We start from the raw sequence: 23,299 nt of genomic DNA, 5'->3' as shown, positions 1-23,299 counted from the left end.
AGTTAGTGGAGCCAGAACGTGCTGAGTGCCTTAAAATGCCTTATATGTAGTGAGTTTTAGTTAAGTATTTATAATTACAAGGCTATGTGGAGTCCATGAATGTCTTGGAAGCTTCCAGCAATCAAAGAAACTTGGAAACCATTGACATATCCTTAAACCATACAGTTCAAGATGTAACGGTGACAGAAAGGAGTATTGGAGCTGATTGAGTTGAGAGTCAGCATTTCACATGGGTTTCCAATAAGCACTTGAAACAAAGCAAATGAGTATTTTTATTGATGTTCACAGTTAAAAGCATGAACCTTTGGGTGATCTTCAAAGTTCTCCTCTACATCTCTACATTTCAGTAAAGTTTTCAGGCTGATCGTTGTAATCTGTACTTAGGCAAGACATTAATTAGGCTTTAGAGGAGCAATTACACAACATCCCTAAAGTTAGGAAGCAAGAATTTGTGAGTTGGTGAGATGTTTCAGCAACCATTTCTAAAAGCCAAAATTGTCTGGTTTTGGTAATCCCCTGTCAAGCATGTTACTGCTTTTGTGGTCTTTCTACCTTTGCCTTCCACAGCAGTGATTTAGATGAGGACTGTAAGTTTTTTCAAAATGATTGATTATAGTTATCTGAAGTCATGTAAATCTGGAAACCTGTCCACAAACAGAATTTTGATAGATTTTTTTCCACCTTGTTGTTTGTAGTGCATACAGAAACACTGAAAGGGTTGATGTGTTTCAGGAGAATAAAGAGGTACTGATTACATGCTGTTTCTTGGTTTTAAGAAAAATTAGGAATTTCAGTCATTAGTATTCTGCAGTCTAAGGGTTTATGTATTTTGAAGTATTACTCACTAAGACTTTCTTTTTTATTTATCTGGAATGCTTGGTACTGCCAGCAAAAAAACCAGAAATACTGAAAAGTAATTTCTTACAAATATATGCTGTTAATATATGCAGTGATGCATGTTTTAGACCTACGTCCTTTAATTTCCTCCTAGTTGAATGGTGGATGTATAATGACTGTATAGAAACTGTGGTGTTTTAAGCAGAAATTATTCTGCTTTGGTGTTTCCATTGTAAAGAAACAACAAAGAACTTGAACATTCTGGTCCTGTCCCCTTCACCTTTAAAAGTTCATTTCAAAGTGTTAACAAGCCAACAGTAGTCTGCTTAACGTTAATTGTATGTATTTTGGGCTGTGTGTGTATATTTGTTTTCAGCTGATTAATTTTTTTATTATTATTGTCATTTGTAATTGCTGATAAAAAAGTAGGCTGGTCCTGTTTTCTTAAAGCTGAGATCAATATTACATAGAAATTGTCAAGGTACTTAAAAATCATGTCAGAGGATTTTTAGTTAACCATCTACTGGCAGTCTGTGGTCCTCTGCTGCTTTTGCAACAAGTTGATTGTATTGATACTGAGAACACCTTTTACCACACTTGAGTAAATCCACTGATGGTAACAACAACAAAGGTGTCCAGCTTTTCCTTATCAGCTCCACTGTTATAATTGTCTGTTCAAATTGTGAAGATGGCTATTCAGATCTTGTCTATGATGGATGTGAAGAACATGAAAGCAGATTAATTTCTGTGTATTTTTTAAAGCGTTCTCTCAGTAGTTAAATACTGATACCTGGCCTGAAAGTCTTAAATGCGTGAACATGTATAGTCCTGTTTATTTTACTGTACGTTTTCAGAGCAGAATCTGCAGCTTTTTGTGTGAAAGAAGGAAAGTTTTAAAAATGCACTAATGAAAAAGAATTGCACATACAAAACTGGGAAGCACTGCAGTGTGATAGTATTCTTAATGATAGAATGAAGGGAATCAATGCTTTTTTGAAGGTCCTGGGTCTGATTAGAGAGACTTTCTGCAAAGTTTATTGACTTGTCTTCTTTGGCATTAAGTTTGACGCCTCTGGCAGTAAATAATATTTCTATCAGCAAAATAGAATGAGCAGCCGTTCTACTAAATACAATGATGGAGTAAAGATGACTGACATTTCTTGCTGTATGACTGTTGCTTATAGCTGCGATTTTTTCCCTGCACTTAAAGATTCAACTGTGCATGCTGGGGTGGATATAGTGTCTATTAAAAGGAGCGTGACACTTTCAACTGACTTTAGGTTACTACCAGATAAACTAAAGGGTGTTAGGTTGACCTCACTTCCTACCACACTTCCACATCTGTTAGGAATTTTCTTTTAAGATCAGTTTTACAAAGTGCTTTGGCTGACTTGTTAAAACGTAGAAATATTTTTTTTCACATTGCCTTCTCTTGTATATGAGTAGTCCAAAATTAACCCTGTATCATTAATCACAAAATATTCTATTCAGTCACAGCTTGTTGTATGGCTTAGTAGGTGTTCTGTTTTGTCTTTAAGAACAGAAGAAATTGTGGGAGTCCTTTGTTTTTCCCCATTTGTGTACTCGAAAACCTGTTTTTTGACAGTTGTGTATTTATCTTTGACTTTTAAAACTTACCCTGCTATAGAATTTTAACAGTGCATTGTGCCTTTCAAATGGTAAGTCCGTGCAGATTGTCTTCAGTTTGAAAAGTATTTTATCACTCAGTTAAAGTTATTGCCTTGGGGTGCCATCTACCATTATCCCTCCAGCAGTCAAAGGGCAGGTCCTGGTTCCTGCAGCTGTGGTTATTTTGTGTCTCTTTCCACAGGTGGCGTGAGTTAGTTTGCCTTCTGTTAACAAGTTCCAAAGTGCAAAAATTAGAACAGTTTGGCTTACTGTTGTCAGATTGTATTTTAGAGATCACGTATTCCGAACATTACTTACACTAAATTCAAATCCGATGTACTCTTGCTTTTCAGATCTGGGAATGTTAAAGATGGTTCTTTGGTGGCCTGTGCATTTTCTCCTAATGGAAATTTCTTTGTCACTGGATCATCGTGTGGTGATTTAACCATTTGGGATGATAAAATGAGATGCCTGTGTAACGAAAAAGCACATGATCTTGGTGTTACCTGCTGTGATATTTCTTCACAGCCAGTTTCTGGTTAGTTACTTGACTCATCAGGGGAGGAACATGGAAAAAAAAGAGTTATTTCTCTCTGGTTCTTGTTTTCATCTTTTTGTCATCAGCGCTCAAGTACAAATTACATTGGGAAGAACTGATGTTTTAGAATATTTTGAATATTCTTAAGTAAAAGTTGCAGTCAAGTTGATAACAAGCAATGTACTTGATAAACAAACAAGGTGATTAGCATGCTTATGATAGCTTTCAGTAGCTAATTATCCTGCCAGAGTTTTGGAAAATACTTAGACTTCACTTACAAACACTGCCCATCTCCCAGGTCTAACAAAGCTGTTAGAAGATGCAGTGCTTGATTACCTTTCTCTTACTCTCACTTTACTCTTTCATACTTTGGTTCTCCAAGGAGCAGGACTGGATTAAAGCAATGCAGAGAACTATAAACCTAATAACAAGCTAAACGCTTGAGCTGTGGGATGTTAATAGGTAGACTGTTTTCCTGCACCTGGCTGTCTCAGTTGGAGGAATCTGGGGGAGCAGTGCACCCAGAATCTCATGTGTCCCACTAAGATGTGGTACTGTGCAAATGTCTTATAGTGGTTTTGGCTGCCCTCGCTGTATAAGCTGCATTTCAATTTTGTCATTATGTGGTTCTTCACAGTTGTCGTGACATTAACTTAAGCTCTTTCTTTTGAAAATGAAATCTTATATTTCTGTATATGGTTAGGTATTAGAATAAAAAACATAAAGCATACATAATGTAGGGCTTTCCCAGGGCTGCGTTGCGTTTTATGTTCAGTTTTCATTCATTTCACATTGGTAAAGCTTTCTGTGGAACTAAAATAATTAGAACCTAAATTTCTGTATATGCAAAAACATGTATACTGAAAACTGCGTATTTAAACTTCCAGCTATCTCAGGGAAAGCTTTGCATTTGTGTGTACAGGCTTTTATTGTTGAGGTTTAACCCCGATGGGCAGCTCAGCCCCATGCAGCTGCTTGCTCAGTCCCCCAGCTTCCCCACGCCACGCCAGTGGGATGGGGAGAGCGAAGGGCACAACTGCAAAAACTCATGGGTTGAGGTAAAGACAGTTGAATAGAGAAGGCAAAAGCTGTGTGTGCAAGCAAAGCAAAAGAAGGAATTAATTCACTGCGTCCCATCAGCAGGCAGGTGTGCAGCCATTACCAAGAAAGCAGTTACAGTGGCCTGGAAGGGCAAATGCCTTAACTCCAAATGTCTTCCTTTCTTCCCTCAGCTTTTATTGCTGAGCACCATGACATATGGAATGGGATTTTCCTTGGGTGAGTTGGGGTCAGCTGTTGCAGCTCTGTGTCCCCCAACTCCTTGTGCCCCCCAGCCAGCTCGCTGGTGGGGAGGGGGGAGGGGCAAAAAAGCCCTTGAGGCTGCACAAGTACTGCTCAGCGATAACTAAAACATCCCTGTGCTATCAGCTCTGATTTGGTCACTAATGCAAAATACAGCACTGCAGGAGCTACTATCCCAGCCATATCTAGTACAGCTATGTTGCAGCACAGGTTTCCTATATAATTGTGTGGGAATACCGAAGAGTTGCATGTCTAAGCTTGCATAGCTTGTATAGTGGGATGAAACATTTGCACAAGAACCTCTATTTGAAATACCCTGGAAGAAATTAATTGCAGTACAGGAAAGTGTCATAGTCGAACAACATAAATATTTCAGAATTTGCAATATTTAAAGAGTCTGAAAAGCTGAAAGGTTAATTTGTATGAATTTTTGTCATATAAAAGTGTTAAAAAGAGTTGGAAAATCATGTAGTCATCTACTTTTGATGGAGGTTGGGAAACTGGGCAGAAGTCTCATTGTCAGATTTAGGAGGTAATACTCCAACTTGTCTTAACAACCTTGTAGGTTTGTGCTTTCCAGATCTACTATGGAGACAAAGCGGTCTCTGTAAAGGTATGAAGGCTTCTGTGTTCAGAGTACACGAGCTGCTTGTGCAAAGGTTCCAAAATTATAACTGAGCAGCCACTTCCATCTTTCAGTGCTAAACATAGCGATAACCAGCCTTCCAGTGCCTAAAGGGAAGCTCGAGAGGGACATTTTACAAGGGCATGTCATGACAGGGCACAGCGGTGGCTTTGAGCGCAGAGAGGGCAGATGCAGGTCAGATATCAGGAAGAACCTCTCCCCGTGAGGGCGGCGAGGCGGTGGGCCAGGCTGCCCAGAGCAGCTGTGGGTGCCCCATCCCTGGCAGGGCTCCAGGCCAGGCTGGATGGGGCTGGGAGCAGCCTGGGCTGGGGGGGTCCCTGCCCGGGGCAGGGCTGGGAACTGGGTGGGCTTTAAGGTCCCTTCTAGCCCAGACCATCCTGTGAGTCTGTGGAGTGCTGCTATCTGTGTACCACCTTGTTTAAAAAGGTGGTACAGAGCAGGAAGAAAGCAGGAGAAGTGGGGGAAAAAGCAGGACAGAAGCAGGGGAAGGCAGAGGAAGTAGGATGTGACCATGTACTTCAGCACAGAGAATTAGTGACTGACAATGCCAAATCAAATGGGTGTCCACTGAAAGGTGTAGGGACAACACTGAATTAACCTGTCACCATGGAAAGGGCATTAATCTTTAAATAACACCTCTAGATTTTTTTTGGCGAAAGTACTACCCAAAAAACTCCATCGGGAACTAAGAATTGCATCTGAGGGCAAAGGAACATGTTGAAGCTAAAACAGATCAGAGTGCAGTTTCCACCGCTCCATGTCCTGTGGAGATTATTCTCTTGGTTTAAAAAAGTATCTTACAAACCTTCAGCTTTCTGCCAAGATAGAGTGAAATAGGTAAGAAAGCAAGTATATCCTACAACATGGATTTTTTTTAGCTGATTTGTGATCATTCTTAGTTTTATTTAAGCCATATGTTGCTGAAAATCAGCACTTTCCCTTTTTGTGTGTTGCTGTTTAATCACCAAGGATTGAAATTTACAGGATTATTGGCAGATTCAACATCCATACAGATAGTGCTTATCCAGTACAATTAAAGATTGGTTTAGATTTAGACTCTCTTTACCTGCTCAATTTAGAGCAAAATTAGAACCAGAGTTTTGGTTCTTTGTTCTTTACAGCATTTGTAATAGATGATCCTCCTACTTCTGAAGTATATTCAGTCGCAGTTGCATTGTCAGATCTAGAGCAGTTACAACACTGTGCAGGCTTTCCCATCTGACTGCGAAGTTTCAGTGCTGCCTTGCTCCTAAGTAAACTTCAGTGAAATTAGCTCGCGCTACTCATTAAAAAATTGGCAGATCTTGTTAAAATTTTCCAGCAAACCTCAGTGGAAGACAGTGTGCTGTCCTTCTCCCAAGTTATCTCAAAGAGCTCTACATGTACAACACTGTAATACCCCATTAACAAGTTGGTAACTTGTAAAATATTGTTGAAGTCTGTGCATCATGACAGAATTCTTATCCAGACCAAGTTTCCAAGTTCTTAGTTATCAAGAAACATGTTTTTACAACATGATAGCTAATGTGTGCTACTCATCTCTGCAAGACGCTTGATTTTAACAGATTTGAGGTAGAGTCCTAAGATCTGCCACAGTCCCAGTAGTTCTGATAGACCTATTTGTTCACAGGAACAATGTATACTAGGATTTTATTGTTGTAACTGTTTGAAATTAAAATACACTTTATGTGGTGGAAAAATGGAGGTTAAAATCTCAGGTAATTTTGTAAGACACTCAACGTAAATATTTTGACATTTCTGTTAACCATAGAGCTGGAAAGATGAGCCCTTAAAAAGTCTTGAAAAGAAAAAAAAAATTTCTGATTTCCAGCCTTAATCCTGCTAGTTCTTGTAGGAATTCTAAGACTTGGTACCAGCAGAGGTAATGCCACTGAAGGATTGTTATGGTGGCTTGTGTCAGGCTGGCATCCAGCTCAGTGGAGTAGAAGAGCAGAAAAAATTTGGCACTGGACTTACAAATAAAATATTCTTGACAGGCTGAAATAACACATCTGGAATGGAACGTGATAATTCCAAAATGTTCATATTGGCTGAATAGAGAGCGGAAAGCTGTAGAAATATTACTGTTGTGTTTAATCTTTAATACAGTATTTCACTTGGTTTATAAAAGTGAAAAACTGAACATTTAAAATTATGAAAATAGCCTGTCAGATACTCTCACATTTTGTACATGTGTATGTGGTTAAGTTTGAGAACTACTGAACTGTATAAGAAATGGATACAACTGTAAAATTTATGTTGGAAGATTATATTGGTGCACTCAGTGGATAAAGAAATCAAATATTTACTATCAAGAAAACTTAAAATATAAGCCCAATTCTGGTTTTATGTACTTGTTCAGGAAACAGTGTAGCAGAGATAACTATTCCTTATTTCTAAATGGTCTTGGAACTTCTGCAATTATTTTTGTTAACACTTTTTGAAAGTAGTACTGAGATTAAGGAAATGTACTAAATTCTAGAGTAAGAATGCTGATGTAGTTTACTGGTATGCTGTTATTTTCAGTGCTTCTGATTGCCATTAATATATTTGAATTTTACCAGATGCTGAACACAAATTCACGTATTTCCAGATGGCTTCTTGTGGTCAAGATTATCAGATCAAACTCTGGCTTATTTTGTTTGCAGATTTCGTAGGTGTGTATGGAGATGCTTTTTTCATATTCCAATGTCTTAAGTCTTAGTGGCAATTTGCATCTAAGATCAAATATATATTGTTGAAGTTGAAAGTTTTCTTTTAATTGTTTAGCAGAAGAGCAGCTAAGGTGTGCAACACTTTGTAACATTGGGCCCTGTAGATTTTATTCAGTAATCTATTTACCAATAATTGTAAAAGTAAATATATTTTTAAAAATTCCCCCAGTTCCTTCCAACTTAATGTTATCATAAATATTTGGTTTTAATTAGTATTTGTAACTTTGTGTAACCAGTATAATTTCTACTGTGGCTTTTGAGCAGGTTGATAGGTTGAAACGTCTTAATCTACCAAGCCAGGGAGAGGTTGCCTTTCATCTTTCAGTATGTCTTGGCCCTTGAGCAAGAGCTGGAGAAACTAAAACAGTGTTGGCTCCTGCTAAAACTGCAATGTAGATGTGTGACTGCTGTGTAGAGACTAGGCAGATGGCCAAAAACATCTTCAGTGGGTGTTGTTTTGTGATCTTTTATGTAGAAGTATATAAGGACGAATAATGTACAGAATATACACTTAATTATCTAAACCAGTTAGACATGCTAAGACTACAAAGTGAGGAAGTCAGAGATGTTAAGCTGTCTCTGGGATCTTTTATCCCCTTTTCTTGCAGACAGTATGTCACAGAGACTGATCTTTGGTGCAGCTTTACGCTTCTAAAAGTGGCTTGTCTTATACCTTGTCAGATATGTCCATATGTAATAATTTACTTTTTCTGATTTTAGGTGTTGAATTAAAATACAAATGCACACTGAGTGGACATTCTGCCCCAGTTCTGGCTTGTGCATTTTCTTACGATGGGCAGATGTTAGCTTCAGGGTAAGCAGTATTTTACATGTTTAAATTTCATGCTCGTGGCTGTCCAGGTTAATGCTTCAGTACTGTAAATCAGAATGTTCACAAGAGAAAGTTCAAATGTATTTCCAGTAATTAAGGAATAATTCTGTGACCTCCAAAACTCCTGAAGTGTCTTTCCAATTGGTTTGTGTCTTGCGGGTGATTGATATATAGGGTGTTGCAAGCTTTGTTCTCACGTAATGAGATTCATGATTTCCTGGTTTTGGGGCATTTATGTGGCCTTCTATGTGGATCTATTAAAAATACAAGTCTACATTACAGTCTTGCCATCTCTTTGGGACACCATTTAGGATTTCTTTTGTACTCAGGCACTTTCAGGAACTTTTTAGAAAGTGAAATATCTTGAGATTTTTGTCTCTGATAGATTTGGTTGAAATAAAAAAATTCTTCACTGATCCACACCCAGCGTACTGTAACATAAGCCTTTTTTCCATAAAAAGTGCATGACTGTAGACGTGTTTTTGATGTCAGCCCTGTAACAGAATAATGATTAAGGCCCAACTTAATCATGAACCATCAGTTAGAGACTTGTATCATTATTAGTCTTTGTTAGAGACTGATGAGGGAGTTGCCAGTGTCATTGCTAGGTCACTCTGTTATGTTTGAAAGACCCAGGAGGGTGGAGGTGATAGAAAGATTCCTGATGACTGAAAAGATGTAAATGTCACACTTGCCTCCAAGAAAGGCAAGATGGAGGCTCCAGGGAACTTCAGGCCAGTCAGCCTGACTCCAGTCTCTGGGAAGGTTCTGGATCAGATCCTTCCAGTGGGTTTGGAAGCTGCTTCTAAGGACAACGTGTTTGGGGAAAGCAGCAGGAATTGAACAAGGGCAAACTGAGCCTCACCAACTTGCCTGCCTTCTGCGAGGAGAAGGCTGGCTGTGTGGACAAGGGGAGAGTGGTGTGGCTGCACACCTCAGCACCTTTTTGTTCACCTTTAGCAAGGTGTTTGACGCAGACTCCCAGTGTAATCTTACAGTGAAACTGGGGAGATGCAGGTCAGAAAAGTGGACAGTAAGCTGTGCAGAAAAATGATGGGAGTGTCAGGTTCAAATGGTTGTTGATCAGCAACACAAAGATAAACTGGCAGCTGGTTACTGGTGACTTTCCTCAGGGATCAAACTATTGAAAGAGATTATAAATAAAGTATATAGTATTTTAGGTTTGTATGAATATTAATGACTGTATGCTTTTATTCTGCACTTCTCATGAAAAGTGCTTAATCACTTCTAAACTCTCTAAGCGTGACTTGAAATAACAAATAAAATGGTGCAACTCTGAATTTTGTCTTTTTTGCAAAGACTTTCTAAATGGAGACAATGACGTCTTCCAAGGGAAAAAGAAAAGACTACAATACCCCGCAAATAAACTTGAAACTATACAAACCTCAGGAGACAGTAGCTTGTTTTATGTCAAAAAATGACATAATGACAAAATGTCACTATGTCAAAAAATGTCAAATTTATGATGTTTTGCTTTATATTCTTTTTGAGAGTCTTTTTTCAGTATTTGAAGATAATTATGAATGTTTGTGTTCTAGAGTTATTTTATTTTCCATTAGATATATGGCTTATTTTTTTTGTTTCCGTTGTCATAGTGAAATGTCTATCCCATAAAGTCTTTCAGGAAACACTGCTGTCGTGGTAAAGAACTATGCAATTTATATTTCATGAAGTATTTTATCTATCAGTTGCATTTCAATGCTACATTTTATGCATTCCTCTAGCTTGCTTTGCAAATGAAAAGATTTCAAAAACAAATAAAGTGCTGAGATTAGATCAGGGAAAGTCAGATTCTGTGGATCTGCTTTACAAATACTGATTACAAAGACATAGAGTAGGTATGGTACAGACAGTGGGGAGCAGTGGGAGTGGGGGCCAGTTTTTTCATAAGCACTGTGCAAATACTCTATGTCAAATTCTTGTGAAAGTGCAGAGTTTTCATATTTAACCACTGCATTTAATACCATGCTGAAGGTACAGCTAATCAGTAGTGTTGTTTTAAGGTGGGCATGGGTGGAGGGGATTTAGATATTTAAGCTTTTCGTAAAGTAGTGTTCAGAAATCTGTTTGCTCGTTTTCTTTGTGGAAAAGGTTTTTTTCTTCCTCTTCTTAATTAAAAATAGTTTGCTTTTTCCTGTCTGCATCATTTTAATGTCAGTGTGTTTATTTTGAAAGGTCTGTGGACAAGTGTGTCATAATATATGAAACTGTAAGTATAACATTGTACTTCATTGGATTTTTGTCTTTCAGTATCAGCACTGCTTCTGAGTGTCTTATCAATGTAAAGGAATACGAAAGAATAGAAACTAAATAAACCTAAAATATTTACTGTGCATTGCGGGAGGGGGCGGAGTTCAAGGAGAAATGTCTCTTGACAATTGATCAGCCTTTTTCACTTTTTATTTAGATTTCTTTGAGGGGGTTGTTATTTGATTTCTTTACAATAGAGTATTATTCAATGAATTCCATACTTACATGTTATCTTCATCTTCATACTGAAATAGAAAGATATTTGTTACTTAACTTTATCTTAGCTTCCAAAGCAGAAGGAACTGTAGCTTTTGACATAAAACTGGGAATGGTGATCATAGACATTCTTTAGTTCATATATATATATATATATATAAAATATATATATATATAAAGTGCTGCACATGAAATAGAAGCATAATAAAGAATTCAAGCATTTTTTTATGTTAAGGACAATGTCTTTAAAACATAGTAATTAGGCATTTTCTGAGATACTGTTATTACATCTTTCATGGTTTACCTCTTAAGTGGCATTTGCCTTTAGTACTTTACAGTATTAAAAATAATAATAATTTTGCTGAAAATGAAAGATGAACAGATTTTAAGTTTCTCCAGCTCCAGCTTGTTCTGCACATACTGTTGCACTAATACGCTTCCTCAGTTAGGGTTGGTTTGTCACCAGGATCACTAATTTATACCTTCTGAATTTTTGGCCCAATTATTTTAGTACTTTCAAGCTTAGACAGGTATGTAAGAAGTCCCTCAGATTTTGGAACCTCAGAAAATTGAAAGATGCAGACAACCACAGCATAAATATTTTTTTAATGCTATTTGTCAGCTTTTGTGGCCTTAGGTATTTAGCAGGTGGGACAATAACTTCTATAGCTGTTCAGAAGTGGGGGCAATAAGCTTTCATGGGAGGGAGATTTCACCCTAAAATAGGGCACATTTCTCACATTGGACAGCTCAGAAAACTGGAGTGCTGACTGATCAATTAGTGATTCAGAGTAACTTTGCTTTTTGTCTTTCCAGCCTGTTGGTACCCCTCAGAGAAACAGTATCTTTCCTAAGAGGGAAAATCAAATTTTAAGTTAAAACCTTATGGAAATTCAGGAATCTAGTGGCCAAATAGGAGAACCACAGATGTGATTAATTATTGGCCCAGTTGAAGGATTGTAGCATGAAGTCTGTTTGAATTTTACCTCTTCACTTTTGGTCATTTTTAATCTTAGATTTGTAGAAGAAAAGTTTTTATCCTCATGAGCAGCCAGTCAATATGGATGTAATTAATTCAGTTGGTATTTCTGGCATTGTTGTGTCAGAAGTTCTGTGTTGGCTGGTGTTGAAGGATAGGAGTGTTCCAGTGAATTGAACAGGGGGCTTCAAGCTGGAAATTCAAAATGCATTTCTGACTCTACTGCTGATCAGCTTTGGCAAGGTTGTATAACTTCTCCGAAGGAAACTGTCATCTTGCAAGAAGCAACATTATTCCTTAATTTGAAAGAAAGTATGAATGAACTTTCTTTTTATTCTTTAAGATTTAAATCACATATTCTTTTACAGAGTACTGGCAATATCCTTCATACTTTGTCTCAGCATACCAGGTAAGAACCCAGTATGATTATTCTCTTTTACTGTTAATATATAAAGGAAATTAAATCCTTTTCTTGTGAATTTTCACACTTTTATTTTTATTTGTAGATACGTTACAACTTGTGGTTTTGCACCACATAGTCCATTACTTGCCACAGGTTCAATGGATAAAACTGTGAACATATGGCAGTTGGACCTTAAGCAACCCTGTGCAGGTTGGTGTGGGAAGTATTTGTGATCTGTTAAAGCACAATATTGTTGAATATGTTCTGTAGATGCAGAACCCCCGCTTTTTCTTACATGCAGTTAGTTTGTAACCTCAGGATTATGTGCACATTATTTATCTTTTCTCTGAATTGATTTTATTAACATCCTACAGAGGTATTCTCGTTTTTTAAATGAAAGATGTACTAGAAGTATTTTGATTTTATTAGTCTGCTATATCTTCTTTTCTGACATTTGCCATTTCTTACTCTCTGGACAGCATTTAAGGGGTGAATATTATTCCCAGAGTGCTGAAGGATTTTTTGGACAAGTATCATTAGTGATGAGTTAAACAGAAAATACGTTAATTGCAAGCATAATTATCAACAAGAAATACAGCTTACCAGTTGTTATAGGTGAAAAAAACAGGCTAACTAATGTTATAAGATATATCAGCACCTAAAGCATGTGGAACGAAGGTACATAGATCTTTGTTCAAAGCACAACAGTTAAGTCTGGACTTCAGTCTGTTTTTCTCAGGAGGTGTGAGACTTGGTTTCAGTGTCTGGTGATGTTTTTCTGTCTTTGAGTTCACTTCAGATTTGACAGAAATGTAGGCGTCTGAGAGGTTAAATTCCTCTAAACTTTGAAAATTGATATGTAAAAGACAAACCCAAATAATTGTCCCCCAGTGAAATAATGTCTAATAAGCACTTCTTTTATTAGATACTGGGGAATCTGTAGTACTGAGAAGACTTGAAAAACAGCATTCATTACTGGCCATCATTCTTAGAACAGGGTTATTTTTAATGGAGTTTTTTGGGGGGCTGGGGTGTTGGGGGGTGTTGGGTTTGTTTTTTAACTGTCTTTTATCTTTCCAAAGGAAATACGGTAGAAAATGAATCTAAGCTGGCTGTTAAGGACTGGTCAGAGGATGATGTTTCAGCCTGGCTTTGTGCACAAGACTTAGCAGACTTTGTTGAGCTTTTCAAAATGAATAACATTGATGGCAAGGAACTACTGAATCTTACTAAAGAAGGTCTGACTAATGAATTAAAAATTGGTAAGATTACAGAAATCCAAATAGTTTCTAGAGTATGTGTGAAATGTTGGAATGAAAGTGAGTGAGGGGTTCCATACATGGTTTTTTTTCCCCTGAAATGCATTTTTATTTCATTACCAGGGCTGATAAAAAATCCCTAATGTCACATTATTCGCAATACTCTTTTTTTTGTTTGTTTGTTTATTTGTGTGTGTGTGTGTGTTGCTTATACCTAAAGACATAAAATGCACTTCCCCCAACAGTGCCATGTTATATTATATAATTATATGTATGTAATAGGTAGTATATATAAAAGCAGGTCTTACCTGCTTTTGTTTCTGGTTTCATTTTCAGATCTTGTATCATTAAGCTGTATACAATTAATGATTCTGACTTTGGTAAATAGGGCACACTATAGTTTTTCCTGTCAGTCTGCAGAAGTGCCATGTTTATAATGCTATATTGTCAACAACCTTGAATTTAGCAGTGAAATTCTTATAGCGTACTGTTATCATAATAGAAAAACATAAGGTATGTTTTAGTTTTTACTTACTTTGGCGATGAAGTGTTTGAGGTTGACATTTAGTAAGGATCAAGCAAAGTTTGCCTGGCTCAGGCACTTTATAATTCATTAGGTGTCCTCGTTAGTACATTGTCCTGTCACTTTATTGCAAAACTGTGATTACATTTTAGAAGGAATCACAAGGAAGTGCCATATTAGTAATGATTCCACAGTGGTTATGCTGAAATAAGAAATTTAAGGATGGTGAACTACACGGGAACTTTCTGAATATAAATTCTCTGTTCGTTTTGATGGCTAGATTTAGGTGTAAATTAGGTGCTGGTACGTCTGCCAAAATGAGATCAAGTATAGCAAAAGGCTGAACGAGTTAAGAAACCTTTCAAAAAGTATTTTTTATTTTATTTTTAGAAGTTAGTATTCTTGATTGTGGGAAATTTCTCCCCTTTTTTTATGTGTGCATGAGTGTGTGCTGTTGGTCTGTATAAGCTCGTAGTATCTCTGTGTATCAACTGGCTTTGTTGAATTCTAGAAGTCAACAGAGATGCTGGGAATCTGTCAGGAATTGTCATCCACAAAAGATACTTAGCTTCATCAGTTTCTGCACACATTTGGAGTAGCCTAATGTTGCAGTAACCTCTGTCTGAGGCTAATTAAATAATGCTGACTAGAAAGTTACGTGAGAGCTGAAGGCAGTGTGACCAATGCTGAGAACTGACCTGTTGTCTGTGGGGAAAAAAAATCAACAAAAGCATGTGTTGCCTGATAGATTTGTAATGATGCTATCAAAAACAATTTCAAAGTCAAATAAGGAAATAAAATCTGAATTGTAAGAGCCCATTGTAAGGTTATAAGACGCAAAGGATAGATGTGGCTTTAGACAGAGCACATGTAGAATACAGACTATGTGGCTTTAGACAGAGCACATGTAGAATACAGGCTATTTATGGGAAAATGTTACTTTCTGGCTCTTTCATTTGCCATAAAAGGATGCAGTGAGGATTGATTGTACATATGAGCTAAAGTAGCTTCCATATGTTCTTTCTCATTATCAGGTAAAATGCTCATTGCTCAGTCTCTGTTCTCAATACTTGGGTCTTTTGCCATGTTTTTTCTTCAGCAGGTACTTTAATACGCATCATAAGATTATAAGATAAGGAATCAGATTTTCACAGGTATCAGGCAGCTATAAGATATTTTAAAAAAAGCTCTAACTGAAATAATTTATCGCCTTAATACACATAAGCTACTCCACAAATATGAACCAGCACATATACAATGTGAAGCAATGAGTTACACTTCAATGGTTATATAAAAGACATTTATAAAACAAAATAATGAAATATACTACTCAAAGTCTCCAAATAAAATCATTCAGATCAATCAGTTCTGAAGTGGTAAATGTTGTGTTTCTGCTTCTGCGTGTCATTCTGCAAGTATGATTGGCACAGACTAGAAATTACAGCCTCATATGTTTGACAAGGATTGTTTTCTACCTGGCACGGGCTCAAGCATTTACAAAATAGGAAAATACTATCTGCCTAAAACTTAAATAGTTTTCAGTGTTACTAAAATTCCAGTTTAACTAAGTTTTAAGAGTCTATACAAAGACATGAATGAGCACACTTTCTCTCCTTGATAACCTGTTCTCTTTGCACTAGAAATGCGGCGTTTACTGGTTCCTTAATTTCCTGCCAAAGAACTCTTGAGGTTTTTTACAGTCTTTGCAAAGGGAGGTTTTTTAGACCCTTTTACTCGATGGTTGATGGGACAGAAGCTTTTTCTTCTATCATTTTTTATTAGCTGCTTATTTCTTGTCCTTCTTAGTCTTTGCTTTAGCTCTGGTTTGCATTTTAAAAACAGTGTATCCTCACTTGGAAGGCGTTTTATCTAAGAGAAAGTGATCAGCGAGTGGTTCACATAACATTTCATTAGCTTCTTTGATTGTTTTTGACAGCTTTTTGAAAGAATGCTTCATTACCATGCAATGGAACTAGTCTCTTTCCAACCTAATTGTCATAAATAACACTGTATTAATCTCTGTAAGATGTTGAGCAAAAGTGAAGTGACCATTATATATGTTCTGGCTGAAAAGCTTGTGTACATTCAGCAAAGTTTGGGATTTCTCGTTCTTAACAGACACAATGGCACATTCATTGCAATTCTGTGATGCAGTTGAGTCAGAAAAAAAAAGAATACGCATCCTCTTCCAATTCAGAATAGAAGGTGAGGGCACATTGTTCTATGCCTTCCTAATGTTTTTCTTACCAAGCCAATTGAATGTGCTAATGTAAGGTGAATCTTGACTCCTGTTTGTTTGCAGAGGGTGGGCAGGAGGCGAGACTAGCTCTGAAAATGACACCTTCAGTTTAGAGGTTAGTGCCATCGAAAGTGTTTTGTGCTGTACTACCACAAATTGTAAAGAAGTTGGAAGTATTCCAGATACTTTCCCTTCTTCTGCAGCACATTGAGAAGGCTTTTCATGTGGCTCTATCCTGATTTAGGTTTGGTATGTAAAGAGAACAGATTATCTTAAAGACAGTTCAACCCTTTCCTTACTGCAGGGTGTCCTTAGAACGTGAAACAGGGATAATAAGCACAAACTGAATTTTGAAGTCCCTGATCAGGCTGTTTGTCGTCTTTTCCGTAAGCAATGTACTTCAAAGATGTGGGGTTTTTTGTCTTCCTTTTTTGTTTTTAAGGTTTCATTCTAAGTACATACAAAAAGTACAAGCAAGTTCTTTCCTGTTTCACATCTTTATCAAGAAACTCTGAGCATTAGAATGCGCTTGAAAGCAACATTTTGGAGCAGAATTTGAATCAATTGTGACCATTTACACTGAAGTAGGAGTAAACTTTGGGATAATTGCTCAGTACAGATACAACAGCAAATGCCAAGTGCTTTGCCTATATCAACAAAATCTTATTTTAAGTGTTCTTTTATGACTGGTTTTCAAAAAATGATCTATCACAGATAATTTTTTAATCCCTGATGAGATTTAATCAGGAGGTAGTTAATTGAGGTGTAGACTGGATGCAATAATCTTTAATCTGGATGAGGTGAATTTAGGGAAAATTGCCCATGTGATAAAGGTTGTAGAAGATGCCCTCAAAATCCAGTCGTAACTACAGAATTCTTTGGTTTCTTCTTTACGTTTCTTTCTGTTGGATATATTCTTAATTTTTCTTGATCTCACAAACTGATCTTACAGATTTTTACAAAATTGGCCATGCAAACTGTTCCTAAGAATCAGCATGAACTTTTATTGTATTTCAGTACTGTATTTCAGTTCTAAGGTTGTCTTTATCTTTACATATGTTGTTACATAATCCTTATTAAGGAAATGTAGGTTAATTTTTTATGACTGATTTTCATCCCTTTGCACACATCGTTTGAGGCAGCTGGTTAACTGTACAGTGAAGCTGGAAGCACTGGTGTGTTGGGGCTGGTCTGCTTGGCAGTCTGCAGGTGGGGTGGGGCAGTCGGTTGGAAGACTGCTGGGTCAGCTTTTTATTTTAGTATTGAGGATAGAGAATTAACCAGAGTAGGAACTAGTATACACCACTGCTAGATGGGAAGAAAAAAAAATGTGACACAGGTTTTTTGACATAAAAGCGTTTTTAAAAAGATGAATGCTGCTGCAAGATGAAGGTTACTGATATCCAGGATGCATTTTCAATCGTGACAAGTTAAAATTGTATTGTGACCATTTATAGAACTACAAAATTACTTTTCTCATTATCAGATTTCTTTTCTCCTCTTCTCACAATTAAGTTGGAAAGAATGGCTGCTGTCTCAGGCACAGGTTTCTCTCTTTTTTCAGATTCACAGCTGTTGTATAGTCTCAGTAAATGGGTAATAGTAAGTACTCAAATAGGTTTTAGGATACTTTCATGGGGGGGTTATGTGTTAATCATGTGTTAATATATTAATAATGTGTTATAGCATTTGTGATGCTATACATGAACATGAAAAAGAGTTTATACCACAACGTGCGCTGTGGAGAGAAGAGCTTGCAAGACTCGCAAATATCAGATCAGAGTATTCTTTCTTTAAAAAAACTCAACAAACAAAACTAATGCAGTCTTCATAGACTCGGACAAAATATCAACACTTAGGCTCCACAGGTCTTTTTTTATGCAAAAGAGATTGGTTATATTTGATTGAACCAAAATGAATGGATTCACTCTTTACTAAAACCAAAGATGGTTAATGCTCACAATAACAGGCCCCTCTTTCCCTAGTCATTCCCACCATTGGATTTTAATTTTTTTTCAGGGGATTTTGTTTTGTGCCAAGAACCAGCTCACCTTCACTTGCAATAGTACATTACTAATATGATTTGAGAACATTTGTAATAATATATTTGTGTACCATCAAGTTTAAAAATACCAACTGACAGCACTAAGTATATGTTAGACTGGAGCTGTATGTCAGTATAAAAGGCAACGATGACTATGCTACTGGGCATTTTCATCATGTTTTTTGAAAAAAATTCTTCTGAAATGTCATTTTCCCCTGCCCCAACATATAAGGTGATGTTCAGCTTTAGTCAGAAGTTGCATGCATTTTTTCCTCTTGTATACAGCTATTCTGCTGGTCCGCCCCCCAATCAAAATACTCATTATTTTTATTTACATGGACTGAGTGCATTGTGCTTTCACTGCTTTCTGCTTCGGGTGTCTTGCTTGATAGTGAAACTATAAATGTAAGTAATTCAATATAGCACTTTAAATAGCATAATTGAAGCACTGATGTCTTAGGCTGCTTTGCAGATAGTCATGCCACTAGGTAGTTCATTTTGTTTCTTGTGAATGAGAAGTATAAATGGATTCTGCACAGTGTGTGGGAATGAATATAACTTGTGTGTCCCCACCTTCAGTGGATGGAAGCAAGCATTAAACTGGATTGTGAACAATGTTTTTGGCAGAGGTATTCATAAAACACATCTCACAAACTATAGTCAAACTTGATGAGAATTTATAAAAGACTTAGGTTCCTATACATTAATCTCAATATAATTTGTAAGTGTACCATGAATCCAAATTTGTTAGCAGTATTTGTGCTATGTCGTAATACCTAATTCTGTGCCAGACATTTTAAAAAAATACAGTGAGGTGGGTAATCCATCGAGATAGTCTTAGTTGCTTTCTAGAGTGGATAGAAGAGAACTGAATGAACATCTTCTGCAATCAGTTTAGCGGTAGCGGTGCTGCCACCGTGGTGAGATACAGTGAGAACATCATCTCCTGCACAGTAATAAAGGAGCTCTGTTTCTGAAACCTTGAACGAAAGGTGGAGGTCTGTGTGTATCACAAGGGCTTCAGAATGTCTTACCCAGGTTTTTCAGGGTTTATCATAATCTTGCCAAGGAGATTGTCCACAGTGAGGTTATTTAAGAAAGGACAGTTGGGAGTAAAATAAATTTTACAGTTTTATTGATCTTGTGTGAAGCAGAGTGCACCTCATTGTAAATGCTACGCATGTGTCTGCGGAGAGGAATGCCAGTGAACAATGTAACTGTAAAAATAAGTGATTTCCATTTTGATACAGGTTCCTTACAGAAGTATCGCCTGAGTATTGAGGTGTTGCAAGTCTAAGACCTTATTGTTTATGAGACAGGAGCATATAACAATGAAGTGTAATTTGCAGGCACAGTGTACAAACACACCTTATTGTTGTTGATGCATTGTTTGAAGACAGCAAAGTTACTGTTGATGGGTTTTCACTTTATTGTCTTGAGCGCTTCTGGACTGAACAGGCTGAAATAAAACAAGGAAGCATGGCACAGCCATAGCTGTGTTTGTAGTTTTAGTTTTAGATTAGGAGGACGTTACTCTTTTAAAAAACACAAGTTAGGCATTCTTCAGTCATCCCTTTGTAAGCTATAAGACAGCAATACTTTTGGAAGCCACAGGACAGCAATACTATATGATAGGTGTAGGGTGTTGTAATAAAGAGATGTCAATGATCTTGTGTGACAAAAGCTAATGTGAAGGTTAAGGGAAATAAAATTAATTATACTTTTACAGGAATGGTATATCCTTATATTTAGCATGACTGGAAGGACACAGCAGTCAGCAAGAAAGCAGTCAGTCCCTGTAATGTTAGTGGTACTGAGGTTTTTTACTCTGTAATTACTTTTTTTAATCCCTGCAAACAGATAGTCACTGCATGAATTGTGTGTTTTGTAACACATCAGGCATTTAGAGAAATTACTGTATTGGTGGCTTGAAATTAGTTCTTTACAGTGTGCCACCTCCTTTTATTTTGCATCTTGCTATTTTGTGGCTTGTATTACTTAAAACAATGTTTATATCAATTTATATGTTTTAAGCTTTCAAAGTTATGTCAGTATTTTAAAAGCGCTTTTCTAAGATTAATATTAAAAAGCCATTCTAAGATTTGTTGATGAGCTTTTTCAGGGTTCCTCTGGCAGGGTAATATTTTTATCTTTTCTATTTTTTTTAATCTGGCATAGTTGGAAGCTGAACAGTCATCCTGGCATGGTAGTGTGGGAGAAAGACACAGCTAACAGGTGAATGGGTGTGATATTTACTGTGGCAGAATTTAGCTTCCTCGGGAGATTGTCAGATGATCTGGGGGAAAAAAGGGGAAGGTAATTTTGCACACATGCTATCATAGAACCATAGAATCATAGGCTGGTTTAGGTTGGAAGGGGCCTTAAAGACCATCTCATTCCCCCCTGCAGCCCAGGCTGCTCCCAGCCCCATCCAGCCTGGCCTGGAGCACTGCCAGGGATGGGGCACCCACAGCTGCTCTGGGCAAACCCGTCATAGTAAAAAGTTCTTCCCCATGTCCAATTGAAACTTAACTTCTTCCTGTTTAAATCCACTGCCCCTTGCCCTGTCACTGCAGGCCCCGGTAAAAGGTTTCTCCATCTTTCTTATGATCCTCCTTTATAAGTAGAAAGGCTCCGGTCAGGTCTCCCCCACAGCCTTCTCCTCCCCCGGCTGAACAAGCCCAGCTCTCTCAGCCTGTCTCTACAGCAGAGGGGCTCCAGCCTTCTGAGCGTCTCCGTGGCCTCCTCTGGACCCGCTCCGACAGGTCCGTGTCTTCCTTGTACCGGGGACCCCAGAGCTGGATGTAGGGCTCCGGGGGAGCTGAGCAGAGGGGCAGAATCTCCTCCCTCAACCTGCTGGCCCTGATGCAGCAGCACCTGAAAAGAAAAAATTATTTTGATGCAGCCCAGAATATGGCTGCATTTCTGGGTTGCAGGCACATGCTGCTGGCTCATAGCTACTTTTTCATCTACTCAGTATTCCCGTGTCCTCCTTTGCAGGGCTGATCTTACTTAGTCCATTCACTCCCCATTCTGTACTGGTACTGGGGATTGCCCTGACCCAGGTGCAGGGCCTTGCACATGTTCTTTTTGAACTTCATGAGCTGGTCCACTTCTCAAGCCTGTCAAGGTCCCTCTGGATGGCATCCCTTCCCTTGAACAAGTCAACTGCAGTGCTCAGCTTGGTGTCATCTGCAGACTTGCTGAGGGTATACTCAATGCCACTGCCTGTGTCACTGATGAAGATTCTAAATAGTATTGGTTGAAGTACACACCGTTGAGGGGCACCACTCATTACTGGTTTCCATTTGGACATTGAGCCATTGACTGCAACTCTTTGGACAAGGCCGGCCAGCCAACTCCTTATCCTTCTAACAGTCCACCCATCAAAACCATCTCTAATTCAGAGACAAGGATTTTGTGTGGTACTTTGTTAAAGGCCTTGCAGAAGTCCAGGTAGATGACATCAGTAGTTCTCCCCTTATCCACCAGCACAGTTGTAGAAGGCCTCCAGACTAGTCAGGCATGATTTGCCCTTTGTGAATCCATCTTGGCAGTCTCTGATCACCTCCCTGTTACCCATATGCCTTGACATAGCTTACATAAGGATCTGTTCCATGTTCTTACCAGTCACAGAGGTGAGGCCAACTAGTCGATAGTTCCCAGGGTCCTCCTTTTTACCATTTTGAAAAACGGGTCGATCAAACTGTAATGAACGGAACCCATGTAACTGGCATGTGGTTTAATTCTTGGTGCTGCCTGCTTCCATTTTGTGAAGTGGCACTCCTTGTTACCGCTTACAGTGAAGGTGAATGTATATGTTAATGATGGCCTGAATTCAAGGAGTAGGAATGTGGTTCTGGATCTCCAGTAACAGAGTCACAAGACCTGACAAGGCCTGGATGCAAAGTCTCAGAACCTCTGTGTGAGTGTAATTGTATGTGTGTTGTGCAGACATGGCTTAAAGGTAGATGAAATACATGCTAGTAAGCTTATACTTGAGCAAATGGTTCTACTTCATGTGGTTTTTCTCCAATTCTGCAATGCAACGAGTGTGAGGAACAGGGCTCAGAACTTCTTAATGGAGTCTCCTGATCCTGCTGCAGTGTCAGTGAATTTTGCTGTCCTGCTTGGTGTAATGTTCTGCTAGAAGACCAGTTGCTGCATATACTTGGGAGGTGAGGAGAGTGGACTTGATGGCGCACAGCTTAAGTCACACTGGAATCCAGACTACCAGGTGCCTAGGGGCAGTGCTGGACCACTGAGCTGTTGCACAGAGGGTTGGAAGTGGAGTAAATACCACATTCTTATCATCTTGTAATGTGTAATGCTACACCAACAGCAGAGTTCTTGTGTTAAGTGTGCTTAGCCTTTTTGGAATTAGACTTTTGGGGAGACTGAGCAACATCTGAATGCTTCCCTACTGATCTGTGACAAATTTAGCACTTTATGTCCATGATGGTTTCATAAATGTGACCTTGTGCTAAACCACAGGGCAGACCTGGTCCAAGGGTGATGAGTCCTCACTCAGGTGCTTCAGTGGCGGGTACTCTTCTGTTTGGAGGTGATGATGGCAGTTGTGCACTCTTACACCTTCGTACTGTTATTTACGTATTCTGGTTTCAAGGGAGAAGTACTGCCATCTTCCACTATCTCACTTTTATCTACAGGTACCTTTGCACACGCAGCAGTGTGTGATTGTCAGCATCACCTAGAATGCTGTTCTGCCAGGTGGCCATGTCTTGGTAGCTGCCTTGCACTTGCATTTGTTGTAGTTTGTTTTCATTACCCCCCAAAGCTGTTGTTAGCCAGCAGGAGTGACCTGTAGTTGAGCTGTCTGTTGTGGTGGCCGGGGGTGTCTGCACAT

The 23,299-nt window shown here is 38.3% G+C and overlaps 1 protein-coding gene across 13 annotated transcripts in view; it reads left to right on the top strand.

The window, feature by feature from the left end:
• WDSUB1 (WD repeat, sterile alpha motif and U-box domain containing 1) overlaps positions 1-23,299 on the top strand; it is a 32,206-nt gene that overhangs the window by 4,954 nt on the left and 3,953 nt on the right. For 8 of the 13 annotated variants that reach the window (XR_013929926.1, XM_080398698.1, XM_080398696.1 and 5 more), the window contains 7 exons: positions 2,820-3,004; positions 7,517-7,609; positions 8,387-8,480; positions 10,695-10,728; positions 12,333-12,373; positions 12,471-12,577; positions 13,450-13,629. Coding sequence is in view for 12 of the 13 variants with exons in the window: in XM_080398698.1 (XP_080254824.1) it covers positions 2,820-3,004; positions 7,517-7,609; positions 8,387-8,480; positions 10,695-10,728; positions 12,333-12,373; positions 12,471-12,577; positions 13,450-13,629 (734 nt within the window). In the remaining variant the exon portion in view is untranslated. The other 5 variants (XM_080398690.1, XM_080398692.1, XM_080398691.1 and 2 more) reach the window with 5 other exon arrangements.

Source organism: Falco punctatus (assembly GCF_963210335.1).
Source record: "Falco punctatus genome assembly, chromosome: 8".
In the NCBI taxonomy this organism is placed as follows: domain Eukaryota; kingdom Metazoa; phylum Chordata; class Aves; order Falconiformes; family Falconidae; genus Falco; species Falco punctatus.
The sequence above is the reverse complement of the archived record's forward strand: the minus strand, read 5'-3'. Positions and strand labels throughout refer to the sequence as shown.